General features: G+C 44.6%; 2 protein-coding genes and 1 long non-coding RNA gene across 4 annotated transcripts in view; 1 reads left to right on the forward strand and 2 right to left on the reverse strand.

Annotated features, from left to right (window-relative positions):
* Positions 1 to 391: 391 nt before the first annotated feature.
* On the forward strand, positions 392 to 6,358 carry LOC128407435 (uncharacterized). The gene is made up of 2 exons (XR_008328803.1): positions 392 to 724; positions 6,077 to 6,358. It is a non-coding gene; the product is annotated as an uncharacterized LOC128407435 (long non-coding RNA).
* Positions 5,466 to 16,073, reverse strand: RSAD1 (radical S-adenosyl methionine domain containing 1). Its single transcript, XM_053375791.1, has 9 exons — positions 15,879 to 16,073; positions 14,039 to 14,172; positions 13,424 to 13,628; positions 12,383 to 12,748; positions 11,229 to 11,292; positions 10,859 to 11,006; positions 9,543 to 9,597; positions 6,267 to 6,370; positions 5,466 to 6,154 (listed from the first exon to the last, which is right to left on the reverse strand). The coding sequence occupies exons 1-9, from the start codon at positions 16,032 to 16,034 to the stop codon at positions 6,040 to 6,042; spliced, it is 1,347 nt and encodes a 448-aa protein (XP_053231766.1). The 5' UTR covers positions 16,035 to 16,073; the 3' UTR covers positions 5,466 to 6,039.
* Positions 16,074 to 23,942: 7,869 nt separating this feature from the next.
* ACSF2 (acyl-CoA synthetase family member 2) overlaps positions 23,943 to 27,243 on the reverse strand; it is a 54,796-nt gene continuing 51,495 nt past the window's right edge. For both annotated transcript variants that reach the window (XM_053375786.1, XM_053375787.1), the window contains exons 13-16: positions 26,842 to 26,983; positions 25,853 to 25,963; positions 24,935 to 25,003; positions 23,943 to 24,184 (exon numbers count right to left, since the gene is read on the reverse strand). In XM_053375786.1, coding sequence (XP_053231761.1) covers positions 24,134 to 24,184; positions 24,935 to 25,003; positions 25,853 to 25,963; positions 26,842 to 26,983 — 373 coding nt within the window. In that variant the 3' untranslated portion in view covers positions 23,943 to 24,133. The remainder of the gene's footprint in view (positions 24,185 to 24,934; positions 25,004 to 25,852; positions 25,964 to 26,841; positions 26,984 to 27,243) is intronic.

The following is a 27,243-nucleotide window of genomic DNA, read 5'->3' on the forward strand; positions in this document are numbered from 1 at the left end:
TAGTGGCTCCCTGCTTGCCTTCCTGGTTCATTTGTGAATCATAGCGTTGGAAGGGACCCCCAAGTCTCATCTAGTCTAACCCCTGTAGCGCATGAATCCTGCCCACAGTCATCCCGGAGCGAGTTCAGACCTTGTGCTTAACACCAGACGCCACCTTCTCTTTTCTGCTGCTGCTGTTTTTGATGCTCCCCAACCAGATGTCAATGAGAAAAATAATTACCAGACTTTTAGAAGACATCTGAAGGCAGCCCTGTTTAGGGAAGTTCTTAATGTTTAATAGGTTTTTGTATTTTAGTGTTCTATTGGAAGCCGCCCAGAGTGGCTGGGGAAAACCAGCCAGATGGGCGGGGTGTAATTATTATTATTATTATTACCTCTGCCAGTGGCGAGTTCACACACCAAGGCTCCAGTTGCAAGAGGAGCGGCAGAATAGGATGGCCTTTCTGAACTCCACAAACACCCAATCGGCTGCCTCCAACTCTTGAGCAAATCCCCCTTCCTTTTCACCTTCTAAAAATGGGAAGTAGCAGAGGGTGCGCCGCCCCCGCATGGATGCAAATACGCGAGCAAGTGGTGTCGCCACCGCAGTTCGGGGGTTTTGGTACTTATTCCATTGTTTTCCCCGCCTACTCCATTGAGGCAGGCTTGTTTCTCCATAAACTCGGATATGACGGTGACAGGAAAAGTCCCATTAGTTTACATGTTTACCAAGTGATGTAAAAACGTAAGTGTTGCAGGAGACGCCCAGTGAGCTCCTGACAGTTCCAAAATAAAATCCTAGCGTAGGAAATGCTACAAGGAAGAACTGGACTGGGAGGACACCCCTCCACTCCCCCCCCCCCGTATTTGAGAATAAACGTTTGCTTTAGGATAAGAATTCTGCTACCTTACTAGCAATTATCATATGCAAATATATATATATATATATATATATATATATATATATATAATGGCCAAAGCAAGTGATACTGCATTTAAAGAATTAACAATTGTTAATTGTGTAGGTGGCTTTAAAAATACAGTTGTGGGAGGCTTGAACACTTTGCTGCCTGCTGTCATTGGTTTTTGGCAAATTATGCTGTTTTGGGGAGGGAGGGGACCAAAGCATGTATGTCAAAATGCCTATAATATTTTCTCTTTTTTAAGGGGGGGAGAGAGAAACTAAAATGGCAAAAGGGGGGGAAGGTCATAAGCTGTTTGTTAGAGGGGAAATCATTGTATGTTGGCCATTTCTTTTCTTCTTCTTTTAAACCAGACCACACAGGTCCCCTGCATCAAATTCCATATGGGACAAATTATTTTGTATTTTATAACTAGAATGTCCAAGCATTCAAAATGATTAGTGGTACGACAAGGTTAAAGCACATAAAGCATTTAAAAACCATATTGTCAGGAAAGCATTGTTTAATGTCTGGATAAGATACAAAGACTTACTTGAAAATAAAACCCCAAGGTGGTTATCACCGATGGAAGCAAAGGCTCAGAAAAAGCTCAACATGGAGGCCAAATGGCCGAAATATTGGGAAATTCTGGAGCAAGAAGGAGACAAATTGAAATTGCAGAGTTTTGAGAAATTAAAAGACAAAGTGCGAGACTGGCTTCACTATTATCAAATAAGGGAGGCTTATAATTTGGACAAAAAAATTGGCTTCCAGGTGGAAAAATCAAAATTGGAAACAGAGCTGTTAGATCCCAAAACTAAGATACTTTCAAGAATGTATAACTTGCTGTTGAAATGGAATACGCAGTATGAAACGGTTAAATCTGCTATGATTAAATGGGCACAAGATGTTGGACACAACATTATGTTTGCTGACTGGGAACAGTTGTGGACCACAGGTATGAAATTTACGGCATGTAATGCCTTAAGAGAGAATATTATGAAAATGATATACAGGTGGTACATGACACCAGTCAAGCTTGCAAAAATCTATCATTTGCCCGATAATAAATGTTGGAAATGTAAAGAAAATGAAGGTACAGTCTTTCACCTTTGGTGGACGTGCCCAAAGATTAAGGCTTTCTGGGAGATGATCTATAATGAAATGAAAAAGGTATTTAAATATACCTTCTTGAAGAAACCAGAGGCCTTTCTCCTGGGCATAGTCGGCCAATTGGTGCCAAAGAAGGACAGAACTTTCTTTATGTATGCTACAACAGCAGCAAGAATACTTATTGTAAAGTATTGGAAGACACAAGATTTACCCACCCTGGAAGAGTGGCAGATGAAGGTGATGGACTATATGGAACTGGCGGAAATGACTGGCAGAATCCGAGACCAGGGAGAAGAGTCGGTGGAAGAAGATTGGAAGAAATTCAAAGACTATCTGCAGAAATATTGTAAAATTAATGAATGTTAAAATAATGTTGGATTGAAATTAAGTGGCATTAGCAACAAGGTTAATAAGAATATGTAAAAATGGACTGATAATGGATGAAAATATACAGTTATAATATGTTAAGATATAGAGTTAAGATAAATGAAAGAGGGTAAGGATTTGCTGAACTATGTGAACGGAAATACAAAAAAGGGAGGTGTGAGGAGGTCAAGGAAACAAGTAAACGAGTTTAAATATATGGAAAAAATGGATTTGTTTTTAACTTTTTCTATTTATTTCTCTTTTGTATTTTGTATTTACTTTTTTCATGTATTTTTGTATTTTTTGTATTGATTCTTTTTTTTGTCTTTTTTTTCTTATCCTGTTAACTTTTGCTTTTTGTAAAATCTTAATAAATATCTCATAAAAAAAAACCAAAATAATTGAATGCTCCTTTGGCTCATCTGGTTTAACTGTACACACATTTCCTTGCTCATATAATAGAAAGTTGTTTTCAGGGGATTATCTGAAAACATGTTCCCTTCTTTCCTTCCTTGCTTTCAGTTAAATCTTGACCATATTTAGTCAGAAGCAAGTCTCGGTGATTTCAGTTTGAATCTCTGCCAAGCAAATATGTTCAGGATTCCAGCCTAAATTTCGAAAACATTTCGTCAAATCTAATTTACCAGTGAGGTCTAAATATGCTTTGCGGTTCAAATAACAGAGGCACGAGATCATAAGGAGCTCTCCTATTGCAAAGCTATTGCTGCCTCAACAGGTTCCAAACTTGCTTTGGGAAGGATGTGAGTAATAGATGTGTTCCTAGACTGCAATTGTAATTTCGTGCAATTTCTTTGCCATACAACCATGTTGCTGAAGAGACAACACCATATTGTCCATTTAGCCAACTGGAGGAGTCTAGCACAAGCTAAAGGCAACCCTCAACTATTTGCTATGCAGATATATCCTATGGCTCTTGGGCTTGTTCTTTCTTCCCATGGTTTTGACCACATTGTTCCTATTTTCCCATCTTTAACTGGCTGCCTTGTTCATATAAACTTCTCTTATACAGCCATTTCCCCTTTTAATATGTCAACCCTTTTGCCTCCTCTTTTTTCTTTCCCACATTACTTCTCCTGGTTCTGTTCTCCTGTTCAATTTTGGCTTCTATGTACTTTGCCATATCTGCCCCCCCCCCTGTTATTAACTGAATTCCCTTCCCACCAAAATCCACACTATACCATCTTCCAGATCCTCTCTGAAATGTACTATTTTTCTATTAGAACTCCCCCCCTTCTCTTCTGCACCCCGCTCCAACTCAGCCCATATCTCCTATATTTTATGTCCTTATCTCTCCTTTTCCTCACATGTCTATTTTAAATTATAAGCTGGCGGGCAGGGAATGTGTCTGCTTGTCCTATTTACATTGCAGATTCTATAGCTTAGCAACTGCAAGGAGGAGAATGGCAAATATTAAAGACTGTTAGTCATAGTAAATCTATTAAAAAGTTATGTGCACACTAGTGAAGAGTAGATGGAAATCCAGCGTAAAAAGAAGCTGCAATTAAAGCTGTAATTATTCCACTTTAAGTTTAATTCCTGCCCTAGTAGTTTAGTCTTGCCTCCCAGAGTGATTGTAATAAGCTTTAATTGCTTTACTGATTTTAATCAGCCCTTAGATGTGAGTGTGTTTGTCTCTCTCCCTGCATTTGGAAAGAAGAGGCAGTTTTTCATGAGAGAGGTTATACACACACAAACCCCTGATGGGTAAGTTAGAAATGACCTAGCAGCCCATTTACCTCCATGCAATTGTACCAAGGTGCAAAACTCACAAACTTTTTGCATGTTTAGTGAAGCTGTGTTTGGTGTTGTTACCCCACTTACAAGTCTGTTTTATTTAGGATCTAAATCTCACCCTGCAACGAATTTCCTGTGTGGCTTACAAGAAATTATTTTTAAAGCCTATCCTGCGGCGAGAAAACCAACAGCACAGGAGATTGCTAGGCTTGTTCCCTTAAAAAGCAGCATTAAAGTAGTTTCACCTCAGGAATCTTATTCAATTTTGGCAAAAAAAACAACAACAACATGCTAAGTAAGAACTTTTCACCAGGTTGGTGAGATGAACTTTAAGCTGCATATTGTTGCTTTGATTCCAGGTCTTTCCATGCTTCTGCCATATTATTTTACATATCTTAAATTATTTTCACAGTTAAGGTGCAAAAGCTCCAGGCATAATATTTAAAAAGAGCCTGTTAGTCTCTGGAACTGAATTTTATTGATGTTTTAAAAGTTAGGTTGTTTGTGTGCTTTTAAGAATAAAATTAAACAGTATAAGAGAGCTTGATTTGGTCTTCGGCTGTTGGGTGAGCCCAAAACAACTTATGTGCATATCAGCAAATCAGATACTGGCTCAGCAATTAGTCTTGTACTTCCAGCATGCTTCAGGTCAGCTGTCCTTTTTAATTTATTTTTCCAAACTCTCCTGTTCATGTGTTCACCCTTCTCTTCATTGCCTTCAAAAAAACAGTGCAGCATTGCTCCAGGGAATGAGCACAAGGAAGTTTCCTGGTGACATCACAGGAGTCAGCCAATCAGCACAGTGTGCATCAAGTTAGCTGACACACCTTTGCACACCCCACCTTCCCAGTGGATGAACCTGAGCAGAAAAGACATGTCACGTTTCTGTTTACTTTTTTTTTAATTATTATTATTATTATCATCACCGGTCTCTGTGTTACTGTGTTAGCCAGTAAATGCAAAATGGAGCACGTTTCCTGCTGTCCAGAGTCCATGCATGGCAGTTTGTATATAATGTGTATAAAACCTAACTGAACTCTTTATTTCATTTGTCAAATAAATTAGCTGGAGTCATTTGAATTCCACCGCGGTTCTCAAAATGTGCGACTATAATCTCCACACACAACCAAAATTATATCTAGTAGGAAACTTGAAGCTCATCTAGCCAACATACTGTATTTTTTGCTCTATAAGACTCACTTTTTCCCTCCTAAAAAGTAAGGGGAAATGTGTGTGTGTCTTATGGAGCAAATGCAGGCTGCGCAGCTATCCCAGAAGCCAGAACAGCAAGAGGGATTGCTGCTTTCACCGCGCAGCGATCCCTCTTGTTGTTCTGGCTTCTGAGATTCAGAATATTTTTTTTCTTGTTTTCCTCCTCCAAAAACTAGGTGCGTCTTGTGGTCTGGTGCGTCTTATAGAGCAAAAAATACGGTGCTTTCTCAATTTAAATCACCCCTGAAATATAGTCATCCTACCTCTGAAGTATAAGTTTGCATTGTGCTTTTAGCTATGGGTTTAATGGACAATGGCTGAAATGTCATCCTATGTAGAAAGTTACTCGTTCAGCCTGTTGGACCAGTGATTAGTGACGCCATCAGGGCATGTCACCTGAGGATGTGGGCCCTACCCCTGCACAGATCAATGCCCTGCATTCCATTTTGTTGCCTTGTTTTCCCTCCTTGCTACTAACATCATGAGAATGCTGTGGTTCCATAACGTGTATTTCATCTGCAAGGCTCATGGTCATTATCCCAGCTTTAGTAGGCGGAGAAAATGAGATCAAGATGGCTAAATTACTATCCCCGGATGGTAGTGTGAGTCAGTGCACAAGGTTGGAACATTCCTAATCCCTAGTGTCCTGCCCTACCCAGTATAAGGCTGCTTCCTGCGATCCTTTACTTCTTAAGGAACCTAAGTAGGGACTTCAGGTTTGATTGGACGTTTTTTCTCTTTCCACCCAGGCTTTCTGGAACTGGTTGAGAAGTGTCAGCAGCAGAGAATCCAACACAGCCAGGCCTCTCCAAGAACACCTAAGTCCCCTGCAAAAAAAAACACCAATCCCCACCGACAAGGACATGGATTAATCTTCCACAGCGGACAACAGCATCTTTCTTCACAGAGAAACATGATGAACCCGTAGGGGCCCCTTACTTGTCGTCTAGAAGCAGCAAACCGCCCTCCTCCAGCTCTTTCACTTCCTCCGATTCTCCAAATGCATCCCACAGGCTGAAGTCAGGGGCAAATTGTAGCCAGTGCTGTAGAAAAGAAATGCTGCTAGGATGGCCGTTGCAATAACCAATAACAAGTGAACTGTGTGGAAACGAATCATTAACTAAAGGCTTTGCTTTGTGGAAGATCTGGAAAGGAAATGGAAGGCTTTTGGGATGACACAGTTCTAAAAGAGAACCGCCATGACAAGACAGGCTCTGTTGCAGGATTGATGGTCAAGAGGGGGAGGAAGCCACGGCTTTGTTATCATACTTGACTATGTGTTTGATCTGGCAGAACCCCCTGAAAAGATTGATGTTGGAGCAACGGGTCTGTGAAAGCTAATGAGCAGACGCTAAGACTGTTTTCTATGGAAGTGCTGAAATGGCGTCTGCCGTCTGAATATGACTTTTGGATTAATGTGAAAATCCACACAGGACTATAACAACGTTTGTTTCAACTCGCTTGTGGAGACTTTCAGAGGTTATAAAGAAAGGAAAAAAATACGATAACAAGAAGATTGAAAGATGATTTGTAAAGGAAAACAACAAAGAGATGAATGGACAGAACTGTGAACATCAAAGCAGCAGAAATAAGAGATGATTGGATCCCTTTCTGAGCTTGAAGCATGGGTACCCCCAACAAAAATTTAAAATTCGGTTTTGTAATTTGGAACTAATGTGATATGATTGGTTTGTTAATAAAAAATATTTTTAAAAAAAGAAAAAGAAATGCTGCTAAGATGGGTGTTGATTGATAGTTTCAAGAATTTGCTTTGCAGTTCATGTCCTATCAGAACACTAATGAGCTGGGGGGATGGACTTCCAAATGTCAGTTATAAAGTCCTCGCAATGAATTCCTCAGCCTCTCATATACTTTTAAGACCATATGATGGGGCCCTGCTCTGGTTGATCCCCTCCGCCACCAGAGTTTAAACTGGCGTCCTCAAGAAGTTGGACCTATTCTCTTGCGGCACGTCCTCAAGGATGCTCTAGTTCCCCAGAAATTTTCAGGAAGGGCAGTAACTCCCTTCCCTAGCCTCCCATTCTGCTATCAAGTTTGCATATAACACTACACCAAACAAACCATGGCTTAGTGTGAGTGTTCCTGGAGAACGCTCCTCCCCCTGCTGCGTTGCTGTGAGCTAAGCCTTGCCTTGGCTAAGCATGTTGTCTTAACCTAGGCTTTGGGTTTCCCTGCTCCAGACAAATTGCAAGCTGTAAACCCAGAACACCCCATAGTTACAGCTCATGGCTTGACTGGAGCAACACAAACCTCAAGCCTGGGTTCAGATGACACCCTAAGCCAAGGTATGGCTTGGCTCACAGCAGTGCGACTGCAGCAGCAAGACGGAAGCAGAAGCAAAATGGCTGTGATTTCTCCATTTGCACTAAGCCATAGTTTGTATTATGTGCAACCCAGCTCTACATATTGCTTGAAGTATATCATTTACTGATTTTATGAGTTGTTGATTTATGAGTTGTTGTAAATTGGTTTTATATGGTCTTTATTTATTTTCTGGCTACCTTTGGAGACTCCTAACACCAAAGGGCAAGAAGCAATGTACATATGTAAAAATAAATAAATCCTTTTTTGCTTTTTTTCCCTTCTGTCCTTGGTAACCAGCATTCAAGCTAGCATATCTTTCTGAAATCCTAGGTTGATTGCATCTTTGTAATGAAGGTCAGTAACTGAGCGGCCATGCCAGTTTCTAAAACAGAATCTAGATGCTAGTTTGGTATAAACCCATATTTGAATCCCAATACCCCTTTTATATTGTTGGCAACAAACCATCGTTGGGAGTAAGCCTGGCAAGTTAAGTTGCAGCAAGGGTGGAAGTATATCGTTGTTTTCATCTCAGCCTGCACTGGGACTGTGCAAAATGGTCTAGCGGTTTCTAGATTTCTACCATAACCAAAATATGCTAAGTGAGTTGGCAAGCTTGAATTGGTTTGATTTTCAAAGCTTGACTTCACCATTTTTGTCTTTGTTGGAGGGGTGAAGATTTAGGGCAGGAATGGGAAACATGACCCTCCCAATGTTGAACTTGGCTCCCATCATCTCGGACCACCAGCCATGTTGGCTGGGATTGATGGGAGCTGGAGTCGCAAGAACATCTGGAGAGCCCCATGGTCCCAGTTCCTGGTGTGGCTTACAGTACTACTCGAAAAGATGCCTGACACAGCACTGCTGCCAAATTAAGAAGCTCAGTGTTCAGTTGTTTTTCCCCACCCTAGTAATGCTTTTGGTCAGATATAACCATGTTATTTCCCTTTTCTTTCCTGCTCCCAGTGTGCATAACTGGATGCTGCTGATAGATGCAAGGAAACAAATATAACTCTGAATAAAAGTTGGAGAGAGAGAAAGGTGCAGGGGGTTGCTTTAAAGGTAAAAGCAAAGGACCCCTGACAGTTAAGTCCAGTCGCTAACGACTCTGGGGTTGCAGTGCTCATCTCGCTTTACTGGCCGAGGGAGCTGACATTTGTCCGCATACAGTTTTTCAGGGTCATTTGACCCGCATGACTAAGCCGCTTCTGGCAAAACCAGAACAGCGCACAGAAACACCATTTACCTTCCCACTATAGCAGTACCTATTTATCTACTTGCACTTTTGGCGTGCTTTCGAACTGCTAGGTTGGCAGGAGCTGGGACCGAGCATCGGGAGCTCACCCCGTCACGGGGATTCAAACCGCCAACCTTCCAATCAGCAAGCCCTAGGCTCAGTGGTTTAGACCACAGCGCCACCCATGTCCCTGTGGGTTGCTTTAGGCAACAGCTAATTCTCTCCTTGTTGGACCACTGAAAGCAACAATGTGTGTTTTAAGGAAAATAAACCGAGGGCGGGGGAAATCTGCAGTTCCTAAAATTGAGAGCCTCGTGGCCAGTGGAAATCCCACGAAGGTTATTTCCAGCTTTCATTCATTTAGCAACCACAACCAGCAGGTTTTTCAAAGCTTTCTCCAAAAGGAATAAAAATCCAATCTTTTAAAAGCAGATTCAAACCACTGGTGCTGGTCACGTATTTTGCTTCTTGGCCACTCATTTCTCTTTAATTCTTTTGATTCTACCTGCTGAGTAGCTTGTTGAAAAGACAGAGAAAGTTCAGAAAAAGAGGAAGTAACAGGCCATTTCTGCCAAAAGCTCCGGAGTTAGGGCACTGAAAATTTCAGTCCCACCCAGTTGGCTGCAAGTGCAGTTGCTGGCACAATCACACCTCACCTTGTGTGTAATTCCTATATCCATACGAAGCCCCAACATCAGAACCTCTTCCAGCCTGCAAAGGAGACAGTCACGGGGTAACATAACACAAGGACATAGAACTCTCTAGCAACCTAGGAATAGTCACCAGAAACCTGTACTGCTTTTTCTGCACACACCATTCCTAGCAACTGTAGGTTAGCCTAGACCAGGCATGGCTATTTTGGGACTACAATTCCCATCATCCCTGACCACTGGTCCTGTTATCTAGGGATGATGGGAGTTGTAGTCCCAAAACATCTGGAGGGCCATGTTTGGCTATGCCTGGTCTAGACAGAGGACACATGCACTGAACCAACTTTACCTGCTATTTCAAGCATTATATATTTTAAAACATAATTGGTGTTTATGTAGAGCTTTAGAACACAGATGGAGAAACTGGCCAGCCTTTGGGACTCCCCACAGGCCACACCCACTCTAGGGCTTTGTTCCTGAACTGTGAGAATGCCTCCTGTTTGCCTAGATCAGTTTCCCAAACTTAGGTCTCCAGCTGTTGTTGGACTACAACTCTCATCATCCCCAGCTAGCAGGACCAGTGGCTGGGGATGATGTGAACTGTAGTCCAAAAGCAACTGGAGACCCAAGTTTGGGAAACCCTGGCCCAGTTGAAGGGTGGAGAGATGAGTATGCCTCTGGATTCTCCACAGCTGAAATGTAGCCACCATATCAAACGTAAGAGTCACTGTGGCTCCATCCATTCCTTGCCTCTGGCCCCACCCACCACTGCCACCCTAAAAGATTGACTTGAGGGAATGAGGCCCTTGAGCTGAAAATCCTCCCCTTCCCCCTTCTTAGTTGGAGTGTTCAAAGCATTTCACATGGATTTTCTCAGAAATCCTAACAGCAAGGTAATGTAGGTCTTAGTACAGTGGTACCTCGGGTTAAGTACTTAATTCGTTCCGGAGGTCCATTCTTAACCTGAAACTGTTCTTAACCTGAAGCACCACTTTAGCTAATGGGGCCTCCCACTGCGCCAGCGCGCGATTTCTGTTCTCATCCTGAGCTAAAGTTCTTAACTCGAGGTACTATTTCTGGGTTAGCGGAGTCTGTAACCTGAAGTGTATGTAACCTGAAGCGTATGTAACCCGAGGTACCACTGTATTCCCCTATTGCAGATGGGGGCCTAAGCAGTCATGGCATGCCTATGGGCAACTACTGAGTTCGTGGTCAAGTCAAAACTTGAATCCAAGGTGTTCCCGCTGCATTACCATGGTTTGAAGGAATTCTACTCAAGTACATGGGGATAAAACTGCCTCCTCGGCTCCCCTTCTGCTTACATATCCAGTTTGCTGAGTTCAGTCCGCTTCCGGGTCCCGTGCCCAACGGCCAACACCTCCTTCATCCATACATCTGGCTCCAAAGTCTGTATCCTGGCCTCCCGATGGACCTTGCCATCTCCCCACGGCACAAATCTCCCATGGGCTCCTAGGAAAGAGGCAGCCAGGGCTGTGGCTTAATTCTTCATCTCTAGAGGGTATGGGAAGCAAATGTGCATAACTGCCCAGCCATCAGATGGCTGAGGTCATCCTTCCCCAACAACTCACGTCGAACATGAAGCACAGCTAAAATGGTGCCATCTGAAAAGCACCTTGGAGAGCCCAGATTGGGAAGTGGCTGGCCCCTCTCATCTCCCCAAGCAATGCTCACCTGGTCCAATCCCGATATATTGACTCCCTTGCCAATAGGACAGGTTGTGGGTACTAAGTGCCCCCTGCAGGGGGAAAAGAAACAGAACAGCATAACCACTAAGGAATAGGTAGTCAAATGTTACACCATGCTGGGCACCCTTTAGAGACTGACTCCTGAGGACGTTCAGCAACTCAGTGGATCCAGCATTCAAGTTTTGTGAGAAAGCGGAAAGCTCAGATTTAAAGCTCTCTCTTGGGATGGGAACTAAGCCTTCTGACTATCAGTCTCAGCCTGTGTCTACTGCCTTCCATAACATGCTCTGTTCTTTGCTAAGAAGGCATCCTCAGAGCATGTTTGCTTCACTTCTGTAGCTGGATGATATTCTTCTCTTTCTTTCCTACACATACACAAGCAAGCAAGCAAGCTTATTTCATTATCTGAAATTATTTTGTCTACTCCCTTCTGCTTAGGCCAGAGGAACCCCGCCACCAATCCATCTGAAGACTGGATGAGACCCATGGGTGCTTCTCTGCATATCCCCTCGGTTTGGGGGGATTGTTTTGTGTTTTTTTTGGAGTGGTTGCAACTGAAGAGGGAAGGGTTAACCATATTCAGCAACCCCCACACTGAAAAAAGTTCCTCTTGCTTGTCAGGCTTGAAAACTCTCTCTCTCTCTCTCTCTCTCTCTCTCTCTCTCTCTCTCTGTGTGTGTGTGTGTGTGTGTGTGTGTGTGTCAGCACACAGGGAGAAGGTTAACCTTTCCCTTAGCAGCTATGACCCCCAACCCCAGTTACCCTCCACCTGTGGCAATTGTGTTGAAAAAAAGTCTCCCAATGACTCCAATGGGAAACTGTTTTCAAGCTTAGCTGTTGTATATGTGTGTGTGAGAGCGAGATCTTTGTGGAGACTGCAACTCCAATGCTTTTTCAAGCCTAATTATTTGGAGGTGTGGTCAGAGTGTGTGTGTTGGAGCGGGGAGAAAACAAACATGAATGGGTATTGGTATGGTCTGTATTATACGTGAGAATGGACGGAAGTGGGTGACATTGGTGTGTATGAATTGGTGTGTGGGAAAGATTCACAATGTTTGGATGCTGCCCTTGGACTGAGTAAGGTCCCCACTCCTGATTTAAGCTATATAGCAGAGGTTCTAGGCAAAGTAACAGACTTACATTCCTAGCAAAATTGGAGACCTCGTACTGATGGAAACCTGAACTTTGCAGAACATGCCGGGAGCACTCGTACATCTCTGATACTACATCCGGATCAGGCATGGGCAGGGAGCCCTGGTGGACTTGCTTGAAAAGCGAAGTACCCCTCTCCAGTGTCAGCTGGTAGAGAGAAATGTGGTCATCACACACGGTGAGCAGTTTCTCCAGACCCTGGGTCCACGATGCATTGGTCTGACCCGGGAGTCCAAATATGAGGTCAATGGAAGTACGGCCTGCAAAGAGCTTCTTGGCTTCTTCTAAAGTTTGTAGAGCGTCACAAGATGTGTGGTTCCTTCCAAGGAGTTTCAGTTCAGTATTATTAAGTGACTGTTGATGAGGACGGGAAAACATGAGTATATTTGCCTCATTTATCAGGAGAAGAAGTGGTGCAAGTGTTGGGAAAGAGATATGAGTAAGGCAAGAGTGAAAACACTATTAGAGCATGAAGATTTTTTAATGTCAGGTGCAAGCAAGAACCAATGGGAGCAAAAAGTGAAGAGTCTGGTGGCCAAAAACAGTTTGCACAAGGGATTTCCCATTTCCTCCCTCTCCCCTTTGAAATACATTCTTGGGGGGGGGGGTTGATCAGAGCAACAAAGGAGGTGTGTGCTTTAACTCCTTCCCCAACTGAAATCTTACACTGACCCCCAGGTTGTTGTTTGCTTTCTCCCTTGCCAAATTTAACTCTTACTTTTAAAATTGTGGATGTAGAAAAACAGTAACAAGAAAGGAATTTCTCACAGGTCAGATTGGTGGTTATCCTGGACTATTCTGAGATATTTATTCCATAAGTAACTGTTTGCTGTTTCTGGCACACTACGGGCAGGAAAGGGGAGGAAGAGAGATGCTAAAGAATGGAGTGGGAAGCTCAAACATTTTGGACAAATGCAAGTTGCCAAACATTTCCATAAATGCTTTTTAGAAACTTCTCCCAAAAGGAATATTGTAACTGGATCAGCACAGATTAATACAGCCCTGAAAGCAATGCACCCGTCACCTCACCTGGACACCAATGGAGAGGCGATTGACACCAGCTTTCTGGAACTCAGCCAGGCATGAGGCATCTGCTGAAGTGGGATTGGCTTCCAATGTAACCTCAGTGCCTTCTGCTAAATGGGCACACTGGGAGACAGTGTCCAGGACAGCAGCAATGGTGAGCGGGTTGGCCAGGCTTGGTGTCCCTCCACCAAAGAACACTGATGTGATTCTGCAAAACCAAGGAGGGTAAGAGGGACATATCTGAGGAACCCACAGTGTTGAGCTATATACGTCTCAGCCATACATCTCATTGCCTTTTTTTTTGTCTACTGCTTTTCAATAAAATAAATAAATCTTCCTATAGCAGTTTACAAGCCACTTAACAAATATACAACATAACGCTCCCACTGATCAGAAAGACTTCAAACTTCTGTAGGATTTCACAAAAGCCACTGTCCTTTAATGGTGAAGAGCATCTGTACTGAATATATTTGGCTTATTCCAAACCACTAAAATCCCCAACGCAAGAGCAGCTGCTGGCTTTGTTGTAAAACTCATCTCTTTCCCGTTCCTTCCAAAGTTCCCTGACTGTAAATCCTGACTGTTCAAAACCTCCCCCTCATCTTCCGCTATGCTAACCTCTTGACTTGGCTGAGTTGGATCAGGGTCTGGGCCTCCTGAACAAGACAGTTCCTCATTTTCTTCTCATCAAGATTTCGGGGAATGTACTTGTTGAAGTTGCAGTAGCTGCAGCGTTTCTCACAGTAGGGCCACTAAGAGACCAAGGAAACAATAGAATTCTTATTTGTTAAGACTTAAAACACTTTCTGGTACCTTCACCCTGCTGTGTCCTGCTATCGTCAACATCTTGCCAGACCAAAGCCTGTAACACTTCTATCTACCAAGAGGGGCAATCAATAAAATGGCTTGGAATGCAAAATATTTAACTCTGCACTCATTCTACCCCAAAGGCACATAGTGACTACCAGCATGTTTTATAAACATGGTAGATTCAGAATACAAATATACTTATTGCACTATAGACTTAGTCCTACTCAACAGAGTTTAATCTCAGCCAATAAATGCCGGCCCAAGTAAAAAACAACCACAAACCCGTTTTATTTCATAAAGATGCTCTATCTCTAGCTTTGGCTAAACTTCAAAGGCTTTCCAGTCATCGTGACCATCATGTCTTTCAGTCCATATATTTTTGGGCAGGTGAAATGTTTAAGAGAGGACTCTACAAAGGAGTTATGTGGGAAATTTAACCTGGGTGTAAGCAGCATTGCATTCAATAGGACTTCCTTCTGTGGAGATATCGTTAGTATTGCATTATGAATTATGCTTGGGAAGAGGATGATTGCTGGAGGAAGTGTAGCACAAGGCAACCTAGTCTTCTACATGAACTTGTTCTGAAATAAAATCAGTTGTGGTTCCAAACACAAATATGGAATTACGTGGGGAAGAGCAAGAGCAGAATGGTATTTTAAGACCAATTCACAGAAAGTCAGCACAGGTGGTTTTCCAGGACTCTTTCCTGAAGAGGGCCTCCAAAAATAACCCAATTACTCATGGGGATGTGCTACATATATTCTTCCTGATGCATTAGTAGGTTTTTGTTGTTTTTAACATGTAGGAGCATTCATATAACCCCCCTCAGTTGAAAATCAAACCATACTGCTCAGGAAGCAACAACCTGTTGTGTTAATAATGTGTAGTTTGTCTCTTAAGTAGACAGAAAAAGGACAAAGGCAGACATGGAAGAGTGAAGGCAAGGAAAGACTGTCAACTATGAGAGAGGTGTGCTTAGTCTGGGGTAAAATGCCATGTTGCCACGTATTTCTGTTTCAGAGGAAATCTATTGGGCTTTTGGCTGAGCAGAATTCATTATACACTTCTTAGAAAGTAGATGAGGTAGATAAATCTCTATGTATCTGATCTGTCCGTAGTATTTTCCTCCTCAGTTATGGTGCAACTCTCGTTGAGTCATAACCATCTGTGTTGTGATTGTAAAACACATGCAAGTCCTCAGTAAGAGGGGGGTCTTTTGTGGGGGTGGGGAGAATGTAAGACATATTATCACCATCATGCGCATGCGCAGAGTGAGAACCGCTCCGTCGAGGAAGCGTACTGTACTTTCACCAGTTCAGACCCCACGCAAGCGCACTGGAGGTGAGGGAAAGAGGCCTGTAAAGGAAACATGGCAAACCCTCCTTCCGGACTTAGAGAACGCCTAAGGAAAGGCGCATGCGCACTTTACTAAAAGGAATGTGTGGAAGGTATTCCCAGCAGTCGATTTGGCGGGAGTTACTCAGCGCCTCAGGAAAAGGAGGAGCAGCTTTACTTCGCGGTGCGGTACGCATGCGCAAAAGTCCGTTTTACAACGCTCGCGGGGAAGCCGGCGTGCGCAAGCGCATAAAATGTTTTTTTCCTCCCTATCGCGCGTGGTGGGTCGCGTTCCGCTTCCCGCCGGACTCACGTGGACGTAGAGCGCGGCGGTCGCCGCCGCTTCCGGAGCGGGAGGCCGAGGGCGGAGCTGCGCGGCGGAGGCGCCTCCGAAGAGCCTCTCAGGCGGCGGCCGGACTGCCCTTAGGCCAGCCGGGAGCGCCGCCCTGAGCTTGTCAAGGGCGCCCATGCCGCTCGGCGCTGTTCTCGGGTCCCGGAGATCTCTTCCGCCACCTGACGGGCGGAGGCGACGAGGAGTCCGCCCCTAGCGACGGGGAGGGCTGGAGAGGCTGGGCTCGGCTGGCGCTTATCTGGCCCACGTTGCTTTGCACAGTAAAAATAAATAAATAATGCGCTTTTTTATAATTAAAAAAAAAACCGGTCCCTTTTCTTCTCTGTAAGGATCTAGCATGAGAACTCGCAGGATGGCGGTTAACGGAAGTGCAGCTCACTAAGCATGTGCAGAGTGCGCTTTATAGTTTTCAGCACTCATCGAGCGGTATCTCGCGCGCGCGCACACGTAACCCTGGGATGGATTGGTTGCATAGTTGTCAACTTTCAGATTTGAAAATAAGGGATCAGCAGCCTCACCTGTCCCGGGGACAATCTATGGGATATCTAACAATCCGGGATAGCAGCGGGAAACGACGCTGGAATAAGGGAATTTCCCGTGAAAAAAGGGAAGGTTGACAGCTATGGTTGGTTGGCGTGTCAGCACTAGACCTGGGGACAACCGTTATTATTTCTTAGCCTGACTCGCCTCAAAGGGAGGTTGGGAGAATATAAATTTGCAGGAGAGGAGGAATATACATTTGCAGGAGGAAGTGGGGGGCGGTAGGGACTACATAGGCTGCGCAAAACTTTGCTTGGAAGATGAGTGGAATTCTATAGATAGATTCATAGGCAGGTGTGTGTGTGTTATCTCACATAAATCTAGAGCAGGGTTTTCAGTACAAATATAGACCCTCAGCGCTTGTAGGACTCATTTATGAAACTTCTGGTTTGGCTTTTTGGAAATAGCCCCAGAACTGGTTGCTGAAGTGTCTGGTAGCGACAGGCAGTGGGGATCATGGAAACAAGCAAAGCACGTGGCTTTTCCCAAAGAATCCCAGGAAATGTACTCCTTACAGAGGTTCAGCACCCTTTGGGGGATGTCAATGTGCTTTCAATGTATGTTGTATACACAGCCATGGACAATCTTCTCCATTGCCTTGGCACTTCAAAACCCCCCCCCCCCATTTACCCTCATTAACCTGTGAAACAGGACACACCTAGGAAAAACAGAATAAAAACCTAATAACGACCTTTGAAAAGCCCTAGGGCATGGAGTTATTTACTCCGGACACTTTTTTATTTTAGCTGAATCAATATGTAGGTTATGCTATATCAGGCATGTCCAAAGTCCGTTTCAGGAACTTTGATTGGCCCCCACGGCCCTTCTCTTCATCAAGTCTGGCCCTCTTTGAAAAAAGTTTGGACACCACTGTGTTATATAAAGCACATGAAGTACGGTACCTTGAATTGGTGGGTCAACATCTGTGGTATCATGCGCAAGCCATTGAAATGAGTACAGTTCCAGCTGCTAGACAGCAGATGGCACACCTATGCTTTCTGGAGGTAGTGCGGTCACTTGGTAGCTATTAAGAGTACAACCCAAAAATATCAGATGCCTCTTAGTATTTCAGAAGACTCCCAACCATGGCAACAAAAGGTCGAGCAAATGAGAGGCTAGTTAGCGTCACACACAAATACACAAACTGCCTGGCTTCTGGTCTTATTCAAATCTTTTAATACTGTACTTTAAAGTCCCAATTATCCACCCCTTAGGGGAGAACGTTATGCTACAGCTGGAAGAATGCATTTATATTCTCTCCCATGAATTCCATCCTGCAAATAGAAAGTTGTCATTTGAGGGACGTTTCATCCATGTAAAAATGTGGAAGTAGTTTCTGGATTTGTAGAAGAGTGTGTACAATGAAATAAAATCCAGAGCAGTAGCTATGTTAGTCTTTTGCTGGATTGTTACTACCATTGTCTTTTATCTGATATCCCTGACTCTCCTATAATTGCCTGAAATCTGAACCTCTTTATTGTCGACAATAAGTGTTAACAAGTTTTTTCTCGTTAAGGGGATTTGTTGATTCTTAATTGTTACGAATTCTTATAAAATCTTCCTTCTTTGCTGAGGGAGAGGTGGTGGGCAGACGCAAGTCCCACGCTGCCGTTTCAGGTAGCGCAGAGCCTGTAGGCGTCCAAGCCACCATCTCACTCCCAGGAGAGATGCGTGGCTCGGGCACGCTGCAGGAACCTGCGGTAAGTGCCAGACCTCACAGTGTGGTGCCCAGTGCCAGCCACATTTCGTTACGTTTGTTGACTGAACTAAAAAGTTTCGTGAGCCCAATTTTTTAAAAAAATATTTTTAAAAAACTCATCTTTTTGTCATTTTGTCACCCCCCTCAGTGATGACACCCGGGGCGACACGCACCCCCCGCATCCCTTTCCCCTGTCACTGGATGGGAGAAATGGACAGGAGAAGGCCATGACTAGAAGAGAATGTTTGGACAGGTTAGGCAGAGATGTGCATGTGCATGAGACTTCAGGGGAAACCAGGGTTAATAAGCGAAGGAAGCCTGAAGGAACATTCAGCACCATAAAAGAGGGAAAGCCTTTGTGTACAAGCCCATGACGACCACCAATAGCTCCTTGCCCTGCACTCATCTCTGTTGGGAAATCACACAAACATGGCATCCATGCAGGCAACAGTTTCTATGGAACTGAAACTAGATGTTAGTGCTGCTGTTAGAGCATTGGGGGATCTCCACTGAAACACTATTCCACTATTCTCAGGGTTAACCATCCATCTTGCTCTCTAAGCTTGTGTAAATGTCTATACATAATGCAATGGTCAATACACTTCCAAGAAGCCTGTTTTGGGGGGGAGCAGCTGTGTTTGCATGTGTGGCGTGGAGGCATTTTGCAGACAATATTTTTAAAAAAGAAGAGATTTATGGCGAATAAGTTTTATTTCCTAATTATTGTATCCGTCAGAGCCTGCAGGGGTTCAGCGAATCCCAGAAACTCTGACAGGCCTGCTACCTTCGTACCACATCTGGGGGCGTGCGTGTGTGTGTGTCACACTAGCACAGTTAATGGGAAGGAAACCAGTTCCCTTATATGAGAATTTTCCGTTCCTTCAGGATGTGGTCTCAGTGTCACCCGATTCAAAAGACACACCAAAAAGAAAGTGCTTCTGCTGCAGAAATAATAAGGAAGTTCTTAGGTGACAGGACCCAGGGGGTTCCCCAAACACAGAGTGATGACGCATTGAAATCACCGTGGCCTGGCGATGAGGATTTCCCCCTTGTCTGGCAACCTTTATAAAGAGAGGGAGGGAGGAAGAGACAAACACAGGGAAACCAAGATGAAGGGGAACCTTGTGGAGTCCTTCTGCTGCATGCTATTTTTCATGATGTCTCTCCTGATACTGAACGTGCTGTCTGTGGGGCTGTGGAAGGTTTGTATCTTTGCATATGCTGAGGGGGTAGAGGTCATTGCGACAACAGGGGATTAAGGCTGTGCGGATGGTAGCTAATGCTAGTCCTACTCGAAGTAGATCCACTGAAGCCAATTAATACACTGTACACGACCAACATAGGTTTATTTGTTTCATTGGGTCTACTCTCAAAGGAACTTCACTGGTTGCAATCTGATGCATTCAATTTTTGTTCTTTAAAAACACCCTGGTATGGGCAAGTGGGGAAGCTGTGCAAAGAAAGAGCTAATTGGCGGGAAAGGGGATTATTGAGAAATCATAGGAGAGTTTCACTCTGGCAATGTGGCCCGATAACAGGGTCACAACATGTCTCGTATAGTAACTTTTTACTTGGCAAGGTAAGTATGTAAGACAAGGTCTACTGCAGTGGTTTACAACCAATGTGCTGTGGCACCCTGGGGTGCCTTGAATGATGGTCAGGGGTGCCGCAGGGCAACCCTGGCCTCTGCCCCTCTTTCCTTCCCTCCCTCCTCTGATGCCCTCTTGTGCCTCTGCCTCCCAAAGGCTTACACGGCTGTTTGTTGCAGCAGCCCTGGCTACCAGCTCCCCAGGTGAATGGTGCCTCTGGGAGGCACCTCTCTTTGGGGTGGGATGGGGGGCAGCTCAGAGACCAGCTGCCCGGAAGACTCCCAAGGAGAGGGGAGAAGAGGCTGAAGGAACACTCCACAAGGAAGGGTGTTCGAAAAAGGGTGAGGGGCTGCCAGCTCTGCAGGCAAAGTGTGACGTAACCATGCTTTGGAGGCTCTTGCTTGCCTTTTATCTAAACTAAAAACACCTCAAACATTGCAACCTTTCCTCAAAGGGAAGTTGCTCCATCCGCCACCATTAATTAATAATTTTGGTTGTACTTTTCTGCATCCTTTTCCCACCTCTACTTTTTTTTTTAAGTAGTGTTATTAAAGAAAGTGTTAATAATGTGAGGTCTGACATAATTATCTCACAGCCTCTCCAGCATCTCCAGCCATCTCAAGCTGTTCCCATTGCCAAATTCCTCCCAAACTGATTAAGACTAGAGAAGCAGCATACGTTACTCAGTGCTTATTTCGAGTTTTTGGGATTTCTTTCAGCGTTTCACCCCAACTCCTAACTTCCTTTCCCATCAAAGAAGCTGGGCATTCTCCTGTGTTGCAGAATCCAGTACAGGGGCCTATCACCATGTAAGTATATTTTGTGCATCTGTGGCACACAGCTGCTAAGCTTAAAATGGCAACTAAAATCTTCTTGTGAGATAATTTCATATTGTTCTTAAAGGACAATGAAACGTGTGGATATTTCATATGTGGGCTGGGAAAATCTATGGTGTATTTTTAATTTTTAAATAGTTAGCACATGTTTCTTGCATGTTTGATGGGCCGTAACTGGGCTCTTAATCACTCCAGGTAAATAGGTACTGCTGCGACAGGAAGGTAAATGGCATTTCCGTGCACTCTGGTTTCTGTCACGGTGTCCCGTTGCTCCAGAAGCGGTATAGTCATGCTGGCCACATGACCCGGAAAGCTGTCTGTGGACAAATGTTGGCTTCCTTGGCCTGAAAGTGAGATGAGAACTGCAACCCTATAGTTGCCTTTGACTGGACTTAACCGTCCAGGGGTCCTTTACCTTACCTTTACATTTTATCTATAGTGGAGACATAACAGAAAAGAAACAACTGGCAATGTTGAGGTCCAGTGAGCGTCACTGGAGAGTGTAGTAGCACCCTTTTGTGTACTAAAAGTGATAGTTGTTGTCCATCCATTTGACATCTGTGGGAGGGATCTTATTTCCCTTCTCATCCCCTAGTCTCAAACTAATTATGACATCAAACATTCACATAGAAGAAGAGAAGAGTGTGGATTTGATATCCCGCTTTATCACTACCCAAAGGAGTCGCAAAGTGGCTAACATTCTCCTTTCGCTTCCTCCCCCACAACAAACACTCTGTGAGGTGAGTGAGGCTGAGAGACTTCAGAGAAGTGTGACTAGCGCAAGGTCACCCAGCAGCTGCATGTGGAGAAGCGGGGAAGCAAACCCGGTTCACCAGATTACGAGTCTACCGCTCTTAACCACTACACCACACTGGCTCTCATAATGAAATCCTTTCTTGACCTGACCTGGATTCTGTTTTCTTTCAGCAACAAAGCAACATATGGAGGCCCCTTGTGTTCTGCTTCCATGGGCAGAAACCACGCTTCAGCTGGGAGAGCCAGAAAAGTTACGGAGGAGACACACCCTGACCACCTTCCTTTTTTCCTGAGAAAACCCTGGCTGTTTCTTTAAGAGATGAAGAACAACTTCCATGTTTCATTTTGCTTCTGAAATCGCTCTGTGACAAGGAGTCACATCTTCATTGCTAATGACTGATCTCAAACTTCCCCCAGGGGTCTTGTTCTACTAGATAAAGGGAGAGAGGAAATTCACTGCATACTTCACTTAATTTGTTTGGAAACCAGCTACATACTGCAATACCCACCAGTGCTATAATGCAGTACGTAAGACCATTCAGAAAGCATAGCGAAATCACGTTGTTACGTGCAGCCACAGAGTAAAAGAAGGAAAAGCTCAGGGTAGGTCATCGAAGGTGAGGAGGAAGAGTAGTAGCTTTATAACAAAACAGAACCAAGATCAAATTCTGCTGGCGTGGGGAGCTGCAGTCAGAAAAGAAAAGTGTTACACACCAACTTCTGCGGTTCAGTATCATGGTTGGGAGGTGCCCTAATAACGCTCCCGTAAAAGCAAACACATCCTAGATGCATTCCAACCTGTGGGATTTGAAGTTTTGAATTTCTATGGCATCAATACCTGTTTTGAATCGGAAATAAAGCAGATGAGAAATCTAATGTGTGGGAAGATTCAACTTCATGGCTTGCACTCAAAAGAACTGGAAAGAGGAACTACCTCCTCCAGTCCATAGCAGGGAGTTGGTTGCTGTGGAAGTGATGAAAGAGCTCAGCTCCCAAGTCCTTTTCTAATGCTCTCACGCCTCCTGATCCAGGTATTTCCTCCATGGGCAGAAGGCTCTGGGTTGATTCATACCTCTAAAGCCACAGGAATCTGCTCTTTCCTTTCCTTTTGGTCACAAGGGTGTTGTCTTGAATTAAATATGTGGCCATTATTATTATTATTAGCAATGCCTTTTTTTCCAGGGGATACTCAAGAGTACGCAGTACTGGCACCTTTCTGTTAGAAAGTGTGGCACTTAATGTAACAACATCATGATGAGTACTGGACCTATTTTTCTTTTTTAAAAAAGCACTGAGGATTACTATGAATTAAACTTATCAGTCGCCTTTTTAACAAAATGCAGCTCACAGCAGCTTACAGCAATAAACAAATAGTACCTGTGTAAGATGTGACATAGGAAATCAGGAGCAATTACATTTACAAAAGAAAAACGTAATTGCAATTATAGAGGGGTGTGTGTGTGTGTTAGCTGCTAATTTCCCTATAGGGGAAAGCATACAGGTACCACAGTGAGGGAGGAGCAATTTAAATTGGGGGGGGGGAGGCACAGAATGGTCCTCTCCCAGAACTACAGTCCCAATCTAGGTAGCTAGTTACAGATAGGTAGCCGTGTTGGTCTGCCATAGTCAAAAAAAAAAAAAACAAAAAAATTCCTTCCAGTAGCACCTTAAAGACCAACTAAGTTAGTTCTTGGTATGAGCTTTCGTGTGCATGCACACTTCTTCAGATACCATCTGCATGCACACGAAAGCTCATACCAAGAACTAACTTAGTTGGTCTTTAAGGTGCTACTAGTCCCAATCTAGCTCTCAATAAAGATGCCCCACTGTTATCTACTCTAAAATGAAAACACAAACACAAACCTGAGAGAGCCTGATCATGGATCCACTGCGTCACATCTGGCTAATCCCTGGGAGTCCAATAAATGGTGCTCCATTTCAGTTACCAAAAGGTAGGCAAGTGATCAAGCAGATCTCACCCCCTGCTCCTTGCTACATCAGGTTCACCACCCTTCTCAGGCAAGTTGCTCCAGACACTTTTGGTGTGTGTGGATGACCTGACTAATGAGAAGATGAGAGGTTCAATCACCGTAGCCTATTAGTGTTTGGCAGAAAATGAAACAACAGGGCGTCCAAAAGAGAATCACAATGCAAAAGTGCCAAAATTAACAGATTTGCTCCTACAAATCCAATATGAGCATGTTTCAGGTGACTATGCTCTTCTTCCCATGAAGCCTTTCCGACTGCTAAAAAGTACTTTCCCCTTCTTTTGGCTTGTAATTTGCAACACGATAGCTCTTAATGTTCCTACATGGGACTTAATTTTCAGCACCCTGGCATTCTTTTCTATCCCTTTGCATGCACCACTATTCCTCCAAAACTACAATTTCTAATAAAAGAACTGCACAGGATGCAGTAGAGGGAAAGGCAGGACTATGTCTCTTCCATGATGTGCTCTGATCACAAGGAGCAATGAGAATTCCCTTACGGTCCTCCTTACTGGGAGGAAATCGTATTTCTGGATACCATTCCCAGACATACAAACAAGTTTTGTATTTTTAACAAAGTGAGGTGGAATTTCTTAACACAAAGAAGTAATCTCTGCTAAAGAAACAGAATTTTTATTTATTAGAAAAAACCCCATGTTGTTTTAAGTAGGCCTGACTAAAGCATCTTAAGGCAGGCTGGTGATTGCTATGTTAAGGCAGGTTGCCAGCTCTCTTAACGGCTTAGAAAGCTGAAGTATAAAAGTTGGCAGAAGAAATGTTAATTTTGGGTTGCATTGGGTTGTTGGGTTCAAAGCTGAAGATGCTTCTCCATTCGCTCCCTCAGTTTGTATTTCTGAATCTAAGATTGGAACAGGAAGGAAAGAAGGAAGGGATTGGTTACAGCATTGCAAACATACTGGTTGTCCCTCTGCAAATATTTTGGTCCATGCCTATGACCATCTCTCATTTAGGCTACCATAAAGTGCTCTCTCCCTCTCTATGTTGCCTCACTTTGGACCCCTCACCTCTACCCAGAACTCTGCTGCCAAAGTCATTCACTTGTCTCTCCTTGCTCTGATGATGCGATGCCTCTCCTTAAAACCCTACCCTGACTTCCCATCTTCTCCTGGATTCATTCTTGTCCTTTCCTTCAAATCTCTCCAAGTCCTTTCCCCCTTTATCTTATCATCCTGATATGTCTCCCCTTATGATCTTCACTTCCTCGACTCCACCATTCTCCATCACCTAAAAGTCTCAACCTCCCTCAAAAAATCCCACCTTCTATTATCTGCTGCCCTTCATATGCTAGTCACTGCCTCCTAGATGCCACCACTCCTACATCTTCAAATTCCTCTTCAAAACCCACTTGTGGCCCACCCATCTACTAGTTCCATACCCAGTAGTCTGTAACTAGGCCCAAGCCCATGTAACTCAAGCAACTGCAAACACTCCTTCCCTGTTTACACCACCTCCTCTTCCCCTCCCCTGTGATTCCGCTGTAACCGGTTTAGTTTGCAAGTTCCTCGAGGCAGGGATCTTCCTGCACTCCGCAAAGCACCATGCAACCTACTGGGGCTAAGCAAGCAAAAGCCTTTGGACTGTCACTCACCTTGCCCGAGACGGTGAGCGGGAAATCCTTCACAAACACTATGTACCGAGGGATCTTGAAGTGAGCGATCTGCAAAAGAAAAGCCAATGTCTATGGACTGACTCAATCTTTATATAGCGGGCTTGCTGTTCCCTGCTTGAGCAGGACTCAGAGCAAGTGCCTCTCCAACATGGAATACAAAACTGCATTTTATCTAAAGCCATATCCCCAACTGATATTAAGACAGCGGGAGCTTCCACACTAGGCATTTAGTGCGGAACTGCCATGCTTATTCAGTCACTTTTTATGACAGCCTGAGGCTGTCATCCTATCATACAGTCCTTCCGTCTTTCCTCAGACTACAGAAAGCCCAGTTGTTTTTTCCCAAAGAACAGAAGAGCAGCCCAAATGTGACAAGCATACAGTCGTTCCAAAGCATTCAAAAACCAAAGCGCAGCTTCTGATTGGCTGCAGGAAGCTCCTGCAGCCAATCGGAAGCCGCAGAAGCTCCGTCAGACGTTCAGCTTCCAAAAGAACGTTTGAAAACCAGAACAGTCACTTCTGGGTTTCAATCGTTCAGGAGCCAAAACATTTGAGAACCAAGGTACGACTGTAGATGCTCTTAGCACCACTTATAGTGGACGTGTGCTGAGGTTCAAATGGCCCTACCCACAGCAGCTGTGCCATGCCCCCATGGATGTATACAGAACATAGTGGAATGCACACCTTGAGAAGCACAATCCTCCTGATAGTGTGGGACATCGATTGCAATTCCACGTATAGCTTGCAACGGAAGAGCAATGATTGGGCTGAGCTAGGAACCACCCTTCTGGAAGCAGCCCTTGACAGAACCTCAACTCTCACCACTGGATGGAGAGCTTGCTCTTTCTTTTTATTGAGGGGGGGCCAGAACACACCCACCCATCTCAAAGTTCCTACCTTCCCTTTGCAAAATGCCTTGACTTCTTCTACTGTGCACTCTTCTCCAGCTTTCACTCTGATGCTGGCGCAGATCTCCTCTCCCATTCGCTCGTCTTTCACGCCAACTACCTGAGTGGAAGAGAAGGGGAAAGTTGATCATCGGGCCCACCCAACTTATTGGGGTTCTTGACCCTGCTGGATCAGGCCAACAACCCATCTAGTTCAGCATCCTGTTCTCAAACAGTGGCCAGCCAGGTGCCTGTGGGAAACCCACAAGCGAGCTCATTTCCCTAAATGGCGCTGGAGCCACATGGCATCTCGTCACACATTCAGCCTTAAGTATTTAGCCTGTGATGGCCTGGGACTCAGGCTCGGACTCGGAACCAGAGGAGACTCAGTCTGCACCGGATCCTTTGCCTCAGGCATTATCTAAACCAAGTCTGGGGCCTGATCCTGAAGAGTCCCAGTCTGCACAGGTTCCCCTGCAACAAACAGAGCCGAGTCAGGGGCCTGAGCCTGCCCTGCCCTGCGGGGATTACCTCGTTGCCCTCTGCTGGGCAATCACTTACAGCTGCTCCACTACCGGTTTGGTCAGGGGAGACTGAGGCGGCCCCTGGGTCTAGTAACCCACCAACATCTCCCGAGCTGCAGAGACTAAGAAGGAGAGACCTGAGTACTTGCAGGAGGAGTGCTCGCCTTCAGGCAAAACAGGGAGGTGAGTCGCTGGGGCATCAGGACCGGCTGCTACCCCAACAATGATCAAAGGCTGTCGGACCCCGCCCCAGGTTGTGGGAGCCACTTTGCTGTATGCTAGATCCTGTCCCTGTCCTTGCCTGGTTCCCTGCCTTGTGTCCTGCCTTGGCCCTGTCGGACTGACTCCCAGTGGAACCTTCGGATTCTGGGCCGGTCCTGGACCGCGGTTCATGGGTTATCCCTGGGTCCAGCACATAGCCAAACAAGAGGATTGGAGGGCCTGTTCCCATGTCCCACCTCACCATTTTTCTCACCTGCACCTCTTGAATCTTAGGATGGGTATGTAGGAATTGCTCGAGCTCTGCTGGGTATATGTTCTCTCCTCCTCGGATGATCATGTCTTTGCAGCGGCCTACTATCTTGCAGTAGCCGTACTCATCAAGAATAGCCATGTCCCTGGAAGGATATCACAGTCATTCTACCCTGACCTTGCCATGTTGCTGGACGCTCCACTGGAGAACTGAAGAAGAGCCTGCTGGAGAAGGCCAGGGACACACCTAGTCCAACACCAGGCTCTCGTGTCCTATGTAATTTTACACGCTTTGATCATATCTCCTCTTGCTCACTTTTTCTCTGAACTAAAAGGCCCTAAATGCTGTAACCTTTCCTCATAGGGGAGTTGTTCCATCCCTTTGATCATTTTTTGTTTTGTTTTG

The sequence above is a fragment of the Podarcis raffonei genome, chromosome 2 (genome assembly GCF_027172205.1).
Source record: "Podarcis raffonei isolate rPodRaf1 chromosome 2, rPodRaf1.pri, whole genome shotgun sequence".
Taxonomy (NCBI): Eukaryota; Metazoa; Chordata; class Lepidosauria; order Squamata; family Lacertidae; genus Podarcis; species Podarcis raffonei.

Excerpts from the sequence above, each read along its gene's own strand:
- RSAD1 (XM_053375791.1), bottom strand. The coding sequence starts at position 16,034 with ATGGGCGCCCTTGACAAGCTCAGGGCGGCGCTCCCGGCTGGCCTAAGG. Across the intron at positions 14,173-15,878 it reads CCGCCGCGCTCTACGTCCAC|TGGCCCTACTGTGAGAAACG; the intron begins GTGAGTCCGGCG and ends TTGGTCTCTTAG. Across the intron at positions 12,749-13,423 it reads GCCTCTCCATTGGTGTCCAG|TCACTTAATAATACTGAACT; the intron begins GTGAGGTGACGG and ends CCTCATCAACAG.